Source organism: Solanum dulcamara, chromosome 12 (assembly GCF_947179165.1).
Source record: "Solanum dulcamara chromosome 12, daSolDulc1.2, whole genome shotgun sequence".
In the NCBI taxonomy this organism is placed as follows: Eukaryota; Viridiplantae; Streptophyta; class Magnoliopsida; order Solanales; family Solanaceae; genus Solanum; species Solanum dulcamara.
In genome coordinates, this window is record NC_077248.1 from 14797531 (window position 1) to 14817819 (window position 20289).

At 38.1% G+C, this 20289-nt stretch overlaps 2 protein-coding genes across 2 annotated transcripts; both read right to left on the minus strand.

Annotated features, from left to right (window-relative positions):
• Positions 1–1261: 1261 nt before the first annotated feature.
• On the minus strand, positions 1262–14094 carry LOC129876926 (E3 ubiquitin-protein ligase UPL3-like). The gene is made up of 18 exons (XM_055952401.1): positions 12983–14094; positions 12539–12649; positions 12319–12435; positions 11996–12166; positions 11781–11927; positions 10724–10972; positions 10510–10631; positions 8991–10362; positions 6228–6320; positions 3542–5095; positions 3210–3434; positions 2967–3071; positions 2688–2768; positions 2529–2597; positions 2276–2404; positions 2065–2187; positions 1799–1968; positions 1262–1542 (listed from the first exon to the last, which is right to left on the minus strand). The coding sequence occupies exons 1-17, from the start codon at positions 13811–13813 to the stop codon at positions 1903–1905; spliced, it is 5565 nt and encodes a 1854-aa protein (XP_055808376.1). The 5' UTR covers positions 13814–14094; the 3' UTR covers positions 1262–1542; positions 1799–1902.
• A 5209-nt stretch (positions 14095–19303) lies between these two features.
• LOC129875621 (uncharacterized) lies at positions 19304–19921 on the minus strand. Its single transcript, XM_055950911.1, has one exon. The coding sequence runs from the start codon at positions 19919–19921 to the stop codon at positions 19304–19306; it is 618 nt and encodes a 205-aa protein (XP_055806886.1).
• Between the last annotated feature and the right edge of the window lie 368 nt (positions 19922–20289).

Here is a 20289-nt window from a genome sequence, read left to right on the forward strand (position 1 = left end):
CTCCTTGTCGGAACGTTTTGTGTACTACCCGGAGTATATGAATCACCGGAATAGTATTTCTTCACTACTAAGAACTAAAACTATATTTGAGAATGTATAAAGAAGTGTATAGAGAGAAGATTTGTTTGAGAAAGCTTGATGAATAAAATGAGGAAATAAGGTGGTATTTATATGTAACATCCCCTAAAAACGTTGTATACGATGTTCGTTCGAGTGATAATCTTGTAGATTTATTCACAAAGGCATTACCAACATCAACTTTTGAGAAGCTAGGATATAAGATCGAAATGCGTCGTCTCAAAAATATCAAATGAAGTTTTCATCAGGGGAAGTATAATATGCACTGTATTTTTTTTTCTTAGCCAAAGTTTTGTCCCACTAGGTTTTTCTGATAAGGTTTTTAATGAGGCAACACTCAAGGCGTATTACCAGATGTGTGTACTCTTTTTCCTTCACTGGGTTTTTTTTCACTAAGTTTTTTCTAGTAAAATTTTAATGAGGCACAACATTTATGGGTGTTCAAAATAACTATTTATATTGTTTCTTGTAAAGTTATGAAAGGATATGTAGTTGATGTCCATGTAGTGGGCAAGTTGATGTAGTGGAGCCCACTAGGCAAGTTGTCCACAACTTGTTCTCCTTTCTTTGGCTATAAATTGCCATATTTTGGCAATGAAAATGGGCACACAGAATAAATGAAATTCTCTCATCTGCTCCTTTCTATTTTCTCTTACTTTCTGCTTATTTTGCTAAATTAGTTTATTTTATAACAAAAATAAAATTTTGTTAGTTATAAGGGTAATAGTATGCTAAAAAGGTTGACTGAGGAATATTTTTAGCCCAATAAATGAATAAGGAGTATATTTAAACCTTTTCGGATAGTCCAAAGGTATTTTTAACCCCTTTCCGATCATTATTCATTGATCAAATACAATTGTCATATGATAAGTAGTGAAGTCTATTTCAGAATCTAAACAAGCTCACTGGTTTCTATCTTTAAACCCAAACACAAGATCAACTTTATATTTTTTTGAAAAATGCTGTAGGATCACATCTCTGTAAATTTCAAGATACCAAACACAAGAATTAAAAGAAAATGGTGTGGGTTCGATTCTTTAATAGATCCCAATACTACCACAACTCTCTCAAAAGAACTACATCTAATCAAGCTGGCCTTTTCTTTTTTTTTTTTACAATTAAAGATGAAAACTTCAGCATACTTCAAAACAATCATTTTTGGAGAAGCAGTACACAAGGAACATGAAATGCGTCGGACTCGGTGGAATTTATTATAATGTATTAAAAATAAGCTAAAATGCCAAAGGTGTATAATTTTAAATCTAAGAGAAGCAAAGGGAAGAAGGCAACATTGTGACCTTACACTAATGTACTTCACCAACTTAATAAATCAAAAATGAAAGGAGAATCTTGCTACGTATTTACTAACATTTACAACAGAAGGAACTCCGGCAGAAAACTTGAACAAGCTTCACAGCAGCAGAAAGAACCCCGGAGAAATCTTGAACAAGGCTTCCATGTCAGCTGTGAAATTAAAAGGCCAAAAAGCAGGCAGCAACACTTAAATTTTTTTAATGAAGCAATACTACGTTCAAGGCACGTAAATCAGCAAGCTAAATTACAATGTTTTAGACAACAAACAAACATTTGATATGCAATCTTAAATAACTTACCTGAAAACTGAAAACTGAAACCTGATGAAACAATCCTAATTAAATAATAAAGGTTGCAGAAACGAGTAGACAGAGAATCATATCAATGCCTCCAGATGCTTACAGACCTTACTATTGTTAGTTTGAAGATGATGGTTGACGTCACCATTATCAATGACCAGAAGCACCAATTCTCTCGAGTTGTATAAACAAGTCTATTAGTCACTTTGACTTACGACAAATCAAATGATCCTTGACCTTCATTAATGGCATAGAGTATCTTCTTGCACATGATCTCCTGCGGAGTGAAATAACGCTTAACTTGGGGAAAATAAAGAATTGATTGACAAAAGGGAAGTACAACATGCGCCTATAGTAATTAGAGAAACTCTACCTTAGTAGAATAGGGAGGGAGTTTCAAGTAATTAGCACATGTCATCACACTGGGTAGGTCTTCATCTGCAGATTCTAATGGAGCATTACTGTTGTGAGCTGCATTGCCAGCACTGGATGAATGCTGTTCCAAAGATATGAATGGTATGGTCAGTCACTGAAATAAAGAGATGGAGCAAATAGGCACACTTAAATTTTAGCTACAGCCATACCTTCCTCACAATTGTCAACTTAGGATTCAAAGCAGCAAGACCACCTGTGGCGAGCCGGGGAGCACCAGTGACAAACTGACAGAATGCTTGTTGCTGCTCAGGTGTGAACTCTCCCATAATCTCTAGTAACTGAGAAGAAGAATTTATTACAAGTCATCAACTTGAAACAAATAGAAGTGAATGATGAAGAACAGCAAATCGTCACTGTTTCAGGCAGTTTACTTTCACCAACAGCTGAAGAACAAAAACTTACGTGAATAATGGGAGGGCTCTTGGATGTGTACCCATGATCGAATTTAATGTGATCTACTAGTGTCTCAGGCTGCATCACAAAAAGAATATAATACATTCAACCAAATACAGGATAAGTAGGTCTTTTCATAATGAGCAGATTCATGAGAACAGATATTACCTTCCACAGCTCTCTACGGCCACATAATAGATAGTCCAGCTCTGAAGGAGAGAATATTTGTAGAGTTGAATAGTCGAAAACCTGAAAGTTGTGAAGGCTAAAAGTTATTTATTATTAGATATAAAATTATCTCCAGGTGTATCTAAATTGCTAACGCATTAATAAAGAAACAATAATCTGAATAAGGAAACTGTCAGATTGTCCCACTACGCTTTTTTAACCCAAAAGATCATCTGGCTCTTTTAAGTTCTCTAGAAAAAATATCCTCAAGCAGCAAACCTGATTGAAGCCAGATCTAAAGGCCTCCATTTGCTGCCTGATTCCAGTCTTGACAGTAGCATCAACTACCAAAGAAATGTATTCCTCCAAGTTACTGAGATCCACCTGCGAATTCCATTTAAGGTATTAATAGAAATATTAATGGAAACTCATGCAATTGAAGGACTTCATCAGTCAAATACTAAAAATAAAAAACGAAGAAACAAAAAAAAATCAAAGAAAATCCAAGATATCGCGGCTCACATTCTCATCGCCTGCTTTAAGAACATATTCAGGATAGCCAGGAAGTGTGAAATCTAAACAAAGATCCTCAACTGGAGTCCCACGGAAACGCATGTCAGAAGATTTGTCTAGGTTCTGATCTTCTATTGATTCTATATATTGCTTTCGACTGACAAGAGCTTGCAACTCTTGCAAAGTCTTCCCCAGTTCGGCGTCAAAAGAAAGAATATCGTACAAATCAAGTTCCTGAAGTGTTTCAAGTTAGAACCGTTAGCGGAAAAGATAAGATGCACCGGCGGGTGCAACAACTGATCACAGAGGACAAGTGTGTAATGAAGAGCAGGGGAGCTTACTTGGCCAAGAACAAGCTTATAGAAGGCCATGGACAGTGGAAGGTCCAAAAGCCGTCCATCTTGAAGAGCTTTCGCCATAACACGTCCAAGCAAGCGGAAATATTCAATTGCCTTATAGAATTGACCTCCATCAACAGTACCAGTATGTGGTGACCAGGGACGTGGGAATAATCCAAGAGGTGCTTGGACAAGATCTCTATCACCCCCACTTAATTTATTATCTATATGAACTTCCATAGAATGTCCATTTGACGTTGATGATAAACCTGATCTCCACATTCCAAGTCCAAGTTTTTGTAGATCGTGACTTATGAGGGTATAAAACTCCAGTGTAGGACCCAGGCCAGTACCAACTTCACCAAAATATTCAACTTCAAGAACAGCTTTTTGGCTAGAGTACATCTCCATTACTTTTGCAGCAGAATCCAGAATGCGGTTCCTTGAGACACGAACTTTCTGGCGCTGTAATCTACCAACCCTAACTGCTCTCTCATGAGTAGATCCATTACCATCAGCACCTTGCTGTTGCTGCAGCCTATATAAAGCACGTGACAACCCAAAAGCAGTTGAATAGAAGTACTGGCGCCGAGTCTCAAATGGAAAAAGAAATGGGCAGGCATTGGTCAACTGGCAACACCAAGCTGGAAGAGACCCACTACAAAGTGCAAGAGCATCCTGGATCTGTCGTGCCAATTTCGGAGTGAGCTTACTATTGACAAATTCCTCAGAAGGAATTTTGATACCCGTAGTACTGAGCTCATCTAGACTGGAAATTTTTCCTTCAGAGAAATCGTCAATCATGGACAGGACTCGCAAACGGGGGGCAAGCTGATTCAGCGCCTCCAATACACGTAAGAGGTACAAAATACTGTAAGTAGGGTTACTTTTCTCCAGATCACAAGGAAGTTCTCCCTGCAATATACTATCTAACAATGATGCTCGAAGCAATGAAGGATCAGCACTGGAACTTGTCGAAGAACTGGTTTTCGCAGACTTGGAACTTGAACTCCCAGACCCATTCATCGGCCTCTCAGCTGGGTTGTCTGCCCTTTGGTATGTGATGGTGTAAATATCACTCCAAACCCTGCTTCCGTCACTAGATACAAAATCATTGCCACCATATCTCTCATCATCATCCTCGTCTAGAACAAGCTGCCGCTGGATAGCCTGGTAGATAGTCAAGTGCCTATTAAGCGGCTTCCCACCAACAGAAAATATTAGTTTTGGTGGATCACCAGAGCCGAGTAGAGGATGCCCGTGCCGATCTCTGGCGCCTCTCACACCTCTACCACTAGCAGATGAAAGACCAGCCATGGCAGCAGCAGCAGCAAATGACATTGCGCCCCTTGAACCATAGGAATTCCTACTTCTGAACACAACGGAATCAGATCCCCGAGCAGAAGCAATTCTGCTCCTAGAACCACCACCAGCATTTGTATTGCTACCAGTTGGTGTCTGTGCAAGAGGGCTATCCTCCGAAGAGTCTCCCAATTTAACATCATGCACTTCATCTGCCATGCAGACAGGAAGAGGAAGACGATCATCCCTCAGCACCTGGAAAATGGGGAGAAAAAATAAGAATGTCACTAATACAATATTTGCACCATCTATATCTAACACTGAAAGAGCTTTTCAGAGTGATACATCAAGAAAAGGATAAAATTATGCATATACGGGAAAGAAAGTATAACCCCTCCCTCCCCCTCTCCTGCCCCAGGGAAAAAAGCAGTTCATAAATAGATGCCTTTTTGAAATATTCAATTCATATCTTCCCCAATCCCTCCCCTCAAAGGAAATCTTACTCATTTCACCGTTCAAACACTTTCAGTTACAAAATATAAGGGAAAGACTTTGATTGTGCCAAAAAAAATTATTTCATTGTCAAATCCATGCTTAATTCAAGAATCAAATGTAGGACAAAAGTTTGCCCACACCCATCCATAGTCCCTGCTTAATTATCCCTCATGATTTCCTCAACGTAAGAGCTTTCACAATTCCATTTCTCAAAAACTCCTTGCTATAATAGAACATATTTATCCTATATTAAGAGAACACCAAACCAAAAATCCCTTTGATGGAAACACCACATACTACCCCAGACCAAGTCCCATTCTTTACTTGAATCCTAATCCACAATCACACTGAGCTCATGTTTGTTTTCTAATACAATCTTTTTCATCAGGCTTTTCTTTTTTCTAATAACCGTTGTGTCCAAGCCACAACTTGCACACACCTCAACTAATTCCACGAAGTACTCGCTACCTCTCACCAATACATGTACCGGATAACTCTATCCACCAAGGCTTGGACAAATGGGAAATAATCACCAAATGATTTCGACTCATCTGGGAAGACTTTTCTTTTTTCCAACCCAATTAAAACAGCCCAGGGGTTAGTTCCCCATGGCCACCATTTTAAAAAATTATCTACTTCTAGTTATACTCCTAGCACTAAAGGGAAAAGTTAATTTCATTAGTTGACACTGATGCATCTTTAAGAATCAGTAAATCAAAAGCTTAGAACACTGATGCAGCTTTTAATCTAAAGTAATTTCCTTTGCCTAACAGTGTTCAAGAAGACTTTGAACCCTTAAAGATGGAGATCAAGTTAATACCATTTAAACAAGTTAAACCAAAAATAAGAAAAATAGAAAGAACAAAAGAAATAGAGAAATCTAACAACATACATCATCATGGTCGTCTTCATCTTCGTCGGACATATCGTCCTCAATCACCAAAGCATCGTCAAGTTCAATGAGAGAAGGATGCAGCCCGTCATCCTTGGCATGAGAACAAGCAGCAAAATGTCAGCATTCAGGTGGACATAAAATCCATTAACCCTACTTTAGTAGATAAAAAATGTAAGCAAGGACACCAGCAAAAAGAATCAAGATTTCCCATAAATATCTTTGCTTCATCTGGAAAACTCAAATTTTCAATAACGCAACAGGTATGATCAACAAAATAATTTGATCCCCTTCAACAAGCTAATTATGTCAAGAATTTTAGAGAGAAATTAAAGATATTACACTAACTTGAGGAAGTTTCAGTTATTAAACTAAATGTTAGATTCCTTCAGTCTTGTGTGATAAAAAGGTACCACCAAAATTTGAAGGTAAATTCCACAGAGTAGGGTACTGTAAGTGTTTTAGGGTTGAGGAAGTTAAACGTGATATTAGTAGGATGAGTAGGGGAAGAGTGACCGGACCCGATGAGATTCCGGTGGAATTTTGGAAGAGCATGGACAAGGCAGGTATGGAGTGGTTACCAGGGTTGTTTAATGTTATTTTTAAGAAGGCAAAAATGCTTGACGAAGGGAGGTGGAGTACAATAGTTCCATGGTATAAGAACAAAGATGATATCCAAAACTGTAACAACTACAAGGGTATCAAATTGCTAAGCCACATTATGAAGGTTTGGGAGAGAGTGGTGGAGATGAGGCTGAGACGAGAGGTGTCCATTTTTGAGAATTAATTTATATTCATGCTGGGACGATCGACTATTAAAGTCATCCATCTCATGCGAAGACTAGTAGAGAAATATAGGAAAATGAAGAGGGAGCTACATATGGTGTTCATGACCTTGAAAAGGCCTATGACAAAGTACCGAGGAATGATGTTCACTCAATTCCTTTTTAAACTTTCGGTGCTTGGAGGCTAGAGGTGCCCAATGGTTTATATTAGAATGATAAAGAACATGTACGGTGGTGGAACCAAGACTCGGATTAGAACAGTTGGAGGAGACTCAGAACACTTCCCAGTTAAGATAGGGCTGCACTAGGGATCAGTTCTTAGCCCTTTCCTATTTGCCTTGGTGATGGATGAGTTGGCACAGTCTATTCAAGAGAAGGTTCCATGGTGTATGTTATTTGCGGACGACATAGTATTGATTGATGAGATGCGGAACAGAGTTAGTGTGATTTTGGAAATTTGGAGACAAACTCTGGAGTCCAAAGGGTTCAGATTGAGCATGACCAAAATAAAATATTTGGAGTGCAAATTCAGCGTTGCGTTGGACAAAGCAGATGTGGAAGTGAGGCTTACCGCACAGACTATTCCTAAGAGAGAGTTTTATGTATCATGGGTCTGTAATCCAGGGAAGTGGGGATATCGACGATGATGTCACATATCGCATTGGAGTGGCATGGATGAAATGGAGGTTTTCCTCTGGAGTCTTGTGTGATAAGAGTGTACCACTTAAACTTAAAGGTAAGTTCTATAGAGTGGTGGTTAGACCGTCCTTATTATATGGGGTGGATTAATGGCCAATCAAGAACTCACATGTTCAGAAAATGCACGTTGCGCAGCTGAGGATTTTTAAATGAATGTGTGGTCACACTAGGAGAGAAAAGATCATAAATGAGGTTATCAAAGAGAAGGTGAGAGTGGCCTCTGTGGTGGACAAAATGAGAGAAGTGAGACTAAGATGGTTTGAACATGTGAAGAGAATGTGCGCAGACGCCCCAATAAGGAGGTGCGAGAGGCTGGTTGTAGTGGGTGCATGAAGGGGTAGAGGTAGGCCGATGAAGTATTGGAGAGAAGTGATTAGATAGGACATGGCACAACTTTATATTACCAATGACATAACTCTACATAGGAAGAAGTGGAGGTCACGTATTAGGATAAAAGGTTAGTAGGGGTAGAGTGGGTTTTTCCTTGCAAGGGTTTAGACTTCTTAGTGCATGTCATAGCACTAGTCAATAGTCATAAACTTGTAGTTCTTGCTATTGATTATCTATAGCCATGTGTTGTTTATTGTGTTTCACTTCCCATACTATTTTATTGTTGTTATTGCTTCTATTGTCGATTGTACACTAGTTTTCTTATTAACTGCTATGTTTTCTACATTGCTTTCTTCATTGTTTTGCTCTTCTATTGCTTCGGTTTGATTCACTTGAGTTAAGAGTCTTTCGAAAATATCCCCCCTACCTCATCGAAGTAGTAGTAAGGTTTGCGTACACTCTACCCTCCCAGACCCCACCACTTAGTGGGATTTCACTGGGCATGTTGTTGTTGTTGCTGGCTTGATCAGTGTTATACTATTATAAGAGGGACTAATGTGGTGGATACCTTCACAAGTTCCGTGTTATCTTTCTTGTTTTAAACAATCATCCTATTTCACCAACAAATAGTTGACACGTAGAGAAAAAAAGTAGAAAATAAGAAATCTAAAATTAATGGCTCTAAACACTTGAGGTACCTTCACAAGTTCCGTGTTATCTTTCTTGTTTTAAACAATCATCCTATTTCACCAACAAATAGTTGACACGAAGAGAAAAAAGTAGAAAATAAGAAATCTAAAATTAATGGCTCTAAACTCTTGAGGTTAAATTTGAGAACCGTACAAGATTACTCCTTCAATCCAAGTGAACTCAAGCAACTACTAAGCCAAACATCTTCAATATACATACATACAGAGCATAACAACCATAATAAAGTGAACAAAATTACCTCTGAACTAGAGTCCCCGTTAACAGGTTCCTCCTCTGTTAAGGCCTTCGCCAAGGCAGCTCTTATTCTAGAAGGATTTCTTGATTGAATTCCTCTGCCATCTTTTTGAGGAGGCTTTAAAACCGCTTTACCTTTGCCCTTTGAAGAGCTTCCATCACTGTCATTAATATTAACTGCTGACCTAGATCGAGCAGAATGACGACGAGATGCAGAGGCAGGAGTGGACATAGATGGAGATAACGCACTGCCTCCTGCAGGTATAGTCCCAGACCCAGAGTTTCCTGCAGAAGCAGAGGCTTTCTGTCCAGTCTCTGGTCGCTCAACTCGGGCCCAGAGGAATTCTTCAATAGCTACTAAACTTGCCAAAGGATCAATCAGTAAAACATTTGAAGAGTAGTCACGGAGGGTTTTCTCTCCTTGAGCTCTGCAAAGGCGCAGCTTAAATGGCTGAGACAAAATACTTAAACCTGAAGAAAGACGTGCATTTCCAGTCGATGATCTGGAACTATGACTCAGCACAACAGGAAAACGCTCCAATGAACATAGAGCATTTTGAAGCTTTTGGACCAGAACAGTCATGGGAACCATACTTCCACCATCAACACCAGCAGGAAGGGCAACTGCAATAAAAGACTTGTATCTTCTGATTGCTTGTTGTCGAAGCCTAGACATACTAGTATCAGAGATTCTTTCCTTAGAAAGGTATGCAAATGTAAAATATTTCAGCAAAGAAGCAACAACTCCACTTCCAATGAACTCAAAAGTTGAAACACCATCCCCTTTGCTGAGTTCCCCCATCATGGAAGCTATCACTTCAGCCAAATTTTCTTCCTTTCCAACAGAACTATCCCCAAGCTGAGGACCAAATGCTTTGGATTTTCCTTTAGGTTTAGCTATCTGCTCATCAATACCAGCATTCAACTTCATGCAGAGATTTTTCAATCGTATAAGATCATCTGTGGCACCAGCTTCAGCGGCCTCAGAATCTGAAGGGAAGTATTTATCCTTGAAAGCTTTTGCACATGTACTGACCGACATCCGAAGGCTAGAATTGACAGTCGGAATTTCCATTGAATTTGGCAGAGATCCAGTACTTGGAACTGGAGTAGTAGGATCTTCAACAGAAGTTGCATCTGTATTGGAATTAGTGCTACGGCGTCGATTATGTTTCTCCTTCTCAGCACGTGTTGGCTGGGGAGGAGCAGAAACATGAGAACCAGACAACATCAAGGCATCTACAGCATGAACAACACCTTCCCGGACAAACATCTTGCCAAAAACTCCAGGGAGCTTCTCCATTAGAATCTCTGCTATTTGAAGAGCGGGCACCAATACTTGGGGATCCTTCCACGCCAAAACCCCAGCCAAGAAACTATTAAGACATTACATTCAACCATTACATTCGGAACTCGCACTGAGAAAAATATCATTGAAAGAAATATTGTCCTATTGATAAACATTGCTTCCACTGGCCAAATGTTGAAGAATAATACCAAGCTTTAATTTGGTCCCAACATACCTTGACAAGTTAGTGTCATTAACTAAACACTGAATCATATCTGCATTACTGAAATACATAAGTTTTCCAATAACTGAGAGGCATTTGTGGCGTGCTGCTGTATTTACACTGGATCCGTATGTCTGATCAGCAAAACGAGCAAGTCACATCTCTAATGTCTGTCCACTATGGTAAGGTGGTGAGAGTAATATATCCATAGAGTTATACTACTAACCTGGATCAGAACAGGAAGGAGATCGGTTCCAAATTGTTGCAGAAGTTCAGGTTGATCATTCAATAGCTTCTCACGAGCTGATACCTCCTGAGAAGATGCATTCAGATCCTCCTGTTTGCTAGAACCACTAGCAGAGGATTTCCTCATAAAAGGACCTCTAATGAACAAATTTGTGCTGACGGGAAGAGAGATGGTTCCTTGAGGCAGCGGAGGAAGTAGTTCATTTGCCAAATTCACAATCTCAAAAATCTACAACAAGAAAAATGTGCATTTTGGATTTATCATAAAAGCAAGAACCACAATGCCCAGAAAGTGGCTACAGAAAGAGGTTGAATTCAACTAGTTGTTTGATTATGTGTCATGCAAATTACATGAATAATATTCCCACAAACAAAAATTACCCAGCCTAATAGTAGGAAAGTTCTCAGGGCTGCCATGGAAGTGTAACAACTGAGCAGAAAAAGAAATACACCTTTGAGTGTTAACGAACTACCTAGATCCTCATTATTATCAATTGTGAAAAAAACATTCTGGACTAAGGTGTTTCATTCTAGACAGAGACACACCATGGCCTTACTAACATTGTTTTGACAGAAAAGGCTGACCCCGCTAATAAATATCACATGGAGTGCGGTATCAATCATCTTATTACACTTTCTTCATGCAAAGTTTGACTGTACTTTTAATTCCCTCAAGAAAAACTCCAGCAATTTCTCGGTATTTTTGTAGAACATCTATTCCTTGGGGGAATACAAAGTAAAGACAGAGAAACAGAACACAAAAGGACTCCTACTGTTTTCTAAAATTAATTCCACAAACTAAAGCTCAACCCCCAGTTATTGTCCACTTCCATTTATCCACGTGAAAATGCATAGAATATCTAATCCTGTCTCCTCATGCCACAAATATCCAATATTCAATATGCAATAGTTCCAATATTTCTATAATTTAGTAAAATTCATATTTCTTTTTTCTGATACTCTTGAACACACCCTTATGGCAATATTAACAAACACAGCGAGCAGTGGATTGCGAAAATTAAAACTATCACACAAACCTGCTCCGCAGGTCTGCTCAAGGCAGGTGAAATAGAGACAGAGGCTGATAAAATGTCCTTGAGGATCCCACTGATACCAAGCATCATCAAGGTTTTAGCCCCTAATGGAGAGCCACTGGCACACGTACAAAGAAGCCGGATCAAGCCCTGAAAACCTAATCAAGTCATAATACAGCCCTGTGTAAACGATCAACACATTCAAGAACTGAACTTACTGTGTAAGTTTCCGTGCTGAGTGAAGCCTGACCACCTCCAGAATTACTGGTTGAGATGAGGGAGGCAGCCTGTGTGACAAGTCCGTGATTACAGAGTTCATCTAGCTTCTCTGGAGATAATGCAAATGCTTCAGCAATCCGGGTCAAGCAGATAGAAGCATGCTCTAATACCTAAACACACATCCAAGCACCAAGAAATAAAATGATAAAGAGAGAAGGCTTAACCAAATTGAGGAAGCGAAAAGGACGGAAATAAGTTTACTTAGCCCAAAAAAATTGACAAATCTCCCTGTGATTTTGTTAGGACGTGATGATGATCTCACCTTTGCATCATGATACTGAAGGAGATTCGTCAACAATGGAACAGCTTCCATCACAAAGTCAGCAGCATCCGAAGGCAGCTTCTTGCACATATTAGCAGCAGTTGCTAATGCTACTCTCTATGGGAGAATGACAAAAAGATCAGAATGAGATTCAACCTATCAATGGAACTATCAATGGCTTATGTCAATAAAATCATTTACAATTTATTAGCTTCGCTACCTGAACACCAGTGGAAAAGAAATCGAGATACGAAAGCACAGCCATGAGTGCACCTGCTCGCAAACAGGCAGTTGGATCTTCCTGAGATATCTTCTTTAAAGCTTGTAGAGACTGTTAAAGCTAAACATTAGCATCATAACTTAAAATTTCCATAATGCCAATATTAAGCAAACTGCAGCACTTATAAGGCGTATTCCCTTAGCAGGGATGTTATATGGAGAATTCTACTTCTAGAGAACTCTTAATGTTATCATAAACATACAAATTATTGAGCATTGGAATGAAATGAGTCCAAATGGAATGATTCACATAACCAACCCCAACTAGTTTCAGATTGAGATGCAATTATTGCTGTTGAGTACAAGGCCCAATTCTAGAGAGTCGCAGTAATTAGAATATACACTGAAATCAATTCCCTTTGGCACAAAGGAATAACTTTTTCACCTGTTCAGCTAAGTCCACGTATTCGATCGTGAGCAGCCGAGCTACAAAACATGAAATCGCTCCATAATGCACAACAGCAGCACAAGAAGATGGCAGAACATCAACCAAATGGGTTAACGCCCTAGCTGCGAGAAGCATAGTATCAGGATTACTCATATGATTAAGCAACCCCACCAGCACAGGTACAAAAGAGTCCACTGAAAAAGTGCTCAACGAGTCTTCTGTTCCAATGGAAAGCATCACACAAAGCTGCGTCAATGCCTCTATTTGTTTCCCTTCTTCCCCATCAGCTCTCAAGCCCGATAAAATCTTCTTCAGACGCCCGTTCTGTTGCGACGAGGAAGTGGACACCATTGCTGAACTCGGCAGTAAATCATCCAAACCAGCACCCAATTTTCTCAACAATCCTTGAAGTGCACTACTTGCTGAAGTCAAATTATGGTGCAAAACCCCAGCACCACCTTCACTTTCATTATCATCTTCATCACCCCCATCAGTATCCATGTCCAAACCGATATCTCTGTCTCTATCCCTAATTTCGTGTTCTTTTTCCTTACCCTTCTCTGGATTATTTTTATCCGACCCGTGATTCTTTCCCCGGCGGATTCGGGTGCCCGACCCGGAAGACTCATTCGTGGAGTCCATCGGAAGTGGGACTTGCGAACGATTTGTGACTACGGAACGAGTTGAGATCGAGTTTGAGGCGGCGCGTGTGGTGAGACGAGCTCTCTTGACAGCGCGTGTGGTGGGACCAGAGGAAGAAGACAAAGAAGAAGAAGCAGAAGGCGCTGATGACGTGGCCTCCGTCCGTTTCCGGCTCCGAGTTTCCATACAAAATCGAACACCGAACAAGGTCGCCGATTAATCGGCGATCAGACAGTCCGGTAACCAGATTTTCATCATCTTTCAGAAGCCCTAATTCATAAAATTGGGAAAGGTTAAAAGGGAACTTTGATTATTTTAGCCCAATCTTCCGTCACAATTTTTGCAAAAATTAAATGATTTTCTTGTATCACAGTGAAGAACTCTTCAAGAAATCGTAGGTAAAAAAGGAAATAGGATTCTGCAAAGAAGAGGAATATAAGCAAGAAATGGAAGAACAAAAAATTAGTAATAATAAATTTAGAAATAGAATCTAACTAAAAATATTTGGTTATGAATTTTTCTTGGGTTAACTGGTTGATTAATATAAACACACAGCAAATTACGTGCTAGTAGGAGTTGTGCTCCTAATTTGTTGTTAATCTGTCCAGCACATTATTATTATAATTTTGGTCCTTTATAAAACAATTAAATTGTTATGAAACAATATAAAACAAGAGGAAAGAAAATGGGGGAGAAAACAGAAGATTTCTTGAGTATTAGAGATGGAAAGATTTGAATGTGTATTTGATAGATTATGTATCTCGTTAAAATTTTACAAGATAAAATTCAGTAGGAAATAATGTAAGTGAAAGAAAAAAGAGTTTACATATCTAATAATAAGCATTTCGGCTGCTTTATTAAAAACTTTATAAAAAAAAATCAGTGGGATAAAATCTCGTGAGAAAAAACGAGTACGTTGCATATTAACTCTCCATAATAAGAACATCAATCCAAATACTTGAATCTTCGAATTTCAAGCTTGTGCACCATCTTCTCAAAAATTGTAGTTTGTAGAGACTTGATAAATAAATCTGTCATATTATTTCTTGAACAATCATCCATATTATAGCTTGAACAAATTTGTTACACGTTGATATCACCGTTCTTGGGAGCTCAAGTGTGTAGAAAAACTTTGGCGAAATTTCTTCATTTTATCTTTTTTTATGAATTATCCCTTATGGATCAAAGAATTCTGCAAGTTCCTCACTTCAACTTCTTTAAGCAAATAATCAATTGTATTTTGAAAACTCTTCAAGAGTTGCAATTCAAGTCATCAACTTGCATAACAATACAAAAGATTCTTGATTAATTTAATCCATATGAGAATTATAAATAAGTTTTTCAAAAATTTGTATATGCTTTATGTATTTTGAATCCATCAAATAATTTCATATCAATTTTGTCAAATGACAATATTCAATAATAAATGCATGACATCTTCTAGTGTCGAGATAGCAAGTCAAATAAGCTTTACACTTACCAAGATGCATCATTCAACCTTTCACTTGATAAACATTTCTACATCAGCATATTTTAATAGATCATAGAATTCAGATATTTATAATCTTTTACAATAGTGCGCTATATTGTATCAAAAATATCATCGATGATATATCATTTTATATCGATTCACAGTATGACATAACTTATTGAGACCTCATCACTTTATTATTTTAAGATACGTACCTACCCCCTCGCATGAGGTTCATGCATTGTTATATCATAGGCTCTTCAAAATCATATTGCCTCTTTATTATGATATCTTGATCCTTTGTTCCTCCCTCGTTTTTAAGGATTATTTTATTTAGAACCGATTAGTCTATCATGCATCATGTGTCACTCCTCGGGAGGGTACCTTAAAAGTGCTGACACTCAAAAATCATTGTTGGCTCCCAAGCGAACCACTTGGCCTACTCACACATTCACTTACTTAGCGGGAGACTTAATTTGATAGAAAAATACATCTTAGTAGACTATCTCAATCAACAATCTAAATCATTCCATATTAGAAGAATAACTTTAACCAAAATGGCCCAAGTCAACTCAAAGGATAATAGTTTTAAAGAAAACAAATCCAAAAAATAGAAACATCAACTCTAAATCTATCACTGTCTAGTCTATGAAGCATCTATACTATTCAACTAGATGGTGCCAATGACAAGTTCATGACTACCTCAAGAAATAGAAATTACTAAACTCCAAAGAAGGAAAATATAAATGATATCCTCTAAATGCAGGGAGGACTCACCAATAACTGAAAGTAGAATGATCCTCAACGATACATTTGTTGATGATCTTTATCACCTGTATTTGCATCATGAAACGATGTAGGCCAAATGGTATTAGTACACGGAATGTACGAATATGTAAAACGATAGGAAAATAATAATCATCAAGATAGAATAAGCTCAAGAGATACTCAACTCAGATAACTCGACTCAGGATAATAACTCAACTCAGTAAAATAGCACAAGTTTGAAAGTAAAACTATGTTTTAAGAAGAACTCAGTAATATGCAACTCAATCAGATCATATCATATACTATCATGCACTATTTGAGAGTTTCTCTAGTCCGACATCCATCATCTATGAGTCGGTGATGTATAACGAGCCAACGTTGTTGCCACATCCGTCCGATACTTTGCCAAGATAGGGGACGAATCAACCAATTTTGGATCCACAATCAATCAAATCAAGTCCTCTTTTGGGACAAAAAGGGAAACATCCGATTTTAGGTTCAATCCTCACCTACGCTGGCTACAAGTTTATTGAATTTAAGTTGTTATTTACTCTCATCCAATTTAGTGTTCGATACTCCTTCCAAGACTCAATATGCTTATAAGACTCCAATCAATCCCTTCGATTAACTCAAATCAATTAGTTCAATCAAACCATTCGACTAGTGTCATTGGACTCTTTTCAAAACTCAATATCATCTTGAATCTTTAGACTCCTTCAAATCAACTCATTGAGACTCAACACTCAATTCTTTTAAATCTTTTAAAACATGCAAAGACTCAATTTAAAAAATTGTACTTCATTAAATACATGACAACCATTAATCTCAACTCAAAATAATGCATAATGAAATCATGATCAAAATAATAATAATTTTAAAGACTCTTTGAACTCAACTCATGCTCGACTCAATCCAGTCAGGACAATCACAATTCGTCCCTTCAAACTCAATTTATGCATAAAATCAAATACAATCCTCAATTAAGGTTCATGTGAATGAAAACATGAACATGTATCTCAAATAAATTACTCAACTCATAAATACCATCAATACTTGTTTAAATAGGTACTAGAAACTTAACAAGATAATAGATAATTCAAGAATTCAATTCAAGAAACTCAGGATCTCAAACTCAAACTCAATTCAACCAATAGAAGTGAAAGGGCATGTGGACAAATGCAATCCAACGTTTAGATTATCCTTACATACCTTATACGCTCCTAATTCTTGAGAAAGATGAGATCTTTGGAGGAAGAGATGGAAGGAATCCATTTTGTTGAACCTTAGAGGTGGATTTTCTTGAAAATCTATAGATTTCATGGGCAAAAGATATTAATTGATGTTAAGATAAAGAAATTATGGAATTCTATGGTCAAATCTTACCTTGGATATTGGATGAACCTTGGAGGAAGTTAGTTTCTTGAGAACTTCTCTTTTTAGGGTAAATATTTGAACTAGGAAGATGAATTACATCTTTGGGGTTTTATTAAAAGCCTCAAGTTCATAATAGCATGTGGAAAATGCTTCGGGCGCGCTGAAAACGTGTGGAGAGGGCAGTAGCTGCTACCTCATTTATACTAGCGCATGGAAAGTGTCTCGGGCGCGCGGTCGGCGCGCGACAAGACAATGCACAGTAAAATGGGCATAACATTTTACTCCGAAGTCCAATTGATGCAAACTTAGTGGCGTTGAAAAGAAGATTCATAGACCTTTAATTTGATAGATTATGGGCCACCTAACTCCTTATATATATTAAGATATATGGTCATTTGAAATTGACCTAAGTAAAATCTTTTACTGAAACTAAATCAGTAAGAAAGCTTTCATCTCAACTTTGTGCTAGAGGATTCTTATGACCTCAATTCATCTCCAAATCTATTCTCACACTGAAGAATTAACCTTCACATATGTAAACAATTATGAATCATCCGGTACAACCCCATACATATATAATGGATGGCTTAGTCTTAGATTTAATTTTTTTAAAGGTGTTACATCATGCATGTCATAGACTCTGTCCTTTAAGGACATTTAATAGGAGTATTTCCAACTCTTGATTGCTTATTATCTCCCCCTTATGATAAAGAAACTAACATATCTCTCAATCTACAGAACAAGTAAATACAACACCATAAGCACATATATACAGAACAGACTTAACCAATATCATCTCCTAACCAGTACACAACATTATCGCAGTTCATCAGTCTCAATATCATGCAATTTCACAGAAGGATCCTCTCATAGGACCTACAACCACTCATTTATGTGTGGGAATGTAACACCCAATCCAAGGTTATGTGGGAATGTGTCACCCAATCCAAATATGCGTCGGAACGTGACACTCGATCCAAATATGTATCGGAACGTAATACCCGATCCAAGTATACAAGTCAGCCATAATCACAGTGAATAGTCAAACTATCATATCTACCAAGAATAGGTTCATTACAAGTCATGGTCAGTAAGTAATCATTTCACATAGATCATTTAGTTCTTCCCTATTCATATACACACATGTATACAGTGGAATAATTTAGCAAGTACATGAATCACATACAGGAAACAAACCATCACCTACCTCAAAACCAAGCTTGACTATTCTAAAGTGTAGGAGCTTTCCCTTTCCTATTTCATTCGGCTTTTTCTTGGTCTAAAAACAATAATAATATACAAATAATCAATACAATGGCCTAATATATATGAATTATAACATAATTCCCCTCCTAGGCCAAATCTATGATACTAACCCCCATTTAGGGCTATTTTTCACTATTAGTTTCAGGCCAAAACTCTTCCCCAATGATCACCCCCCATAGATTATGGGTTCTAGGAATTAAATTATAAGTTTTGGGAGTAATTTACTTAACTTTGGCATAAATTATGGTGGAAACCAACAAGAATTTGCCCTATGTCACTTCTGGTTCCTTAAGAATGAAGTAAAGGTGAATAAAATCATTTTGAGACTTTTTCCCAACTTAAGTCACGTTCTTTCTTGCCACAGCGGGACCATCTCGCTCTGGCGACCCCGCACTGGTGGAATATGCGGAGATAGTGAGCTCATAAAGAGTCTCCAAGTCTCCCATATCACAATGTCCAATTTCAAGAATTTTACTTGCCTGAATATGATTTTGTAAAGTCGTACATGCTTCATATTGTTATGGCTATTAGCTTACCCAATCAAATTAAATATTCAATCCCCATCCAAATCTGAATCACCTTAGACTTTTCCTAACTCAGAATTCGTCAAAGTCTGACCTAGGCTCAATTTTTTTCGAAATTACTACTCAAGATTTTCTGGCCCGAATTCATTTCTTATTGGCTTTCCCGTAATGACAGAGGCATGTCGTTACAATAGATACTAATTTAATCATTACTCGTCTCCGAGTGACCAACTAGGAAAAACAAGCTAAGATAGAGATAGAGTAGTACCTGATTCAACGAACAACTGGATACTTGTCCTGCATGTCTTTTTCGGTATCCCAAGTAGCTTTCTTTACTGGACGATGCTTCCATTGATATTTAACAGACTTGATTTCTTTGGTTCTTAGCTTCCGTACATCACAATCCAAGATTACCACTAGCTCTTCTTCATACTGAAGATCATTATCTAATAAGACTGAGTCCCATTTAATGATGTAATCCCTATCCCCATGGTACTTCTTCAACATTGACACATGAAACATCGGATTTACTTTTGACAAGCTATGCGGTAAAGTCAATCTATAAGCCACTAGTCCTACGCGGTCAAAAATCTCAAAAGGACCAATGTAACGAGGACTGAGTTTACCCTTCTTAACAAATTTCATTACCCCCTTAATGGGTGACACTGTCAGTAATATTTTCTCATCAGCCTGGAATGCCATGTCCCTTACCTTACTGTTAGTATATTCTTTTTGGCGACTTTGAGCCGCTAGAAGCTTAGCTTGGATGCTCCTACCTTTTTCCTGAGCATGCTTCACTAAGTCCACCCTCAAAGGCTCCACTTCTTCAATTTCAAACCATCCTATAAGAGACCTACATCCCCTCCTATAAAGAGCTTCGAATAGTGTCATCCCATACTAGAGTTGTAACTATTATTGTAGGAGAACTCATACAAAGGCAAGAACTTATCCTAATGTCCCCCAAAATCCATCACACATTCTCTCAATATATCTTTCAGCACTTGGATGTTCCTCTCTGACTTTCCATTTGTCTGTGGATGAAAGGCTGTGCTAAAAGTAAGTTGAGTGCCTAACACTTCATGCAACTTTCTCTAAAATTTAAAGGTAAACTGCGTACCATGATCTGAACTGATAGAAAGGGGCACCTCGTACAACCTCACTATCTCCTTCACATAAATTCTTGCCAACTGTTGTGCATTTTAGTCCACTCTAACCAAAATGAAGTGGGTTGACTTTGTCAATCTGTCAACCACCACCCA

Coding starts and splice junctions, on each gene's coding strand:
- LOC129875621 (XM_055950911.1), bottom strand. CDS start 19,921: ATGACACTATTCGAAGCTCTTTATAGGAGGGGATGTAGGTCTCTTATA.
- LOC129876926 (XM_055952401.1), bottom strand. CDS start 13,813: ATGGAAACTCGGAGCCGGAAACGGACGGAGGCCACGTCATCAGCGCCT. Junction 12,167..12,318: donor TTCAGTATCATGATGCAAAG/GTGAGATCATCA, acceptor ATGTGTGTTTAG/GTATTAGAGCATGCTTCTAT. Junction 3,072..3,209: donor TTAAAGCAGGCGATGAGAAT/GTGAGCCGCGAT, acceptor TGGAATTCGCAG/GTGGATCTCAGTAACTTGGA.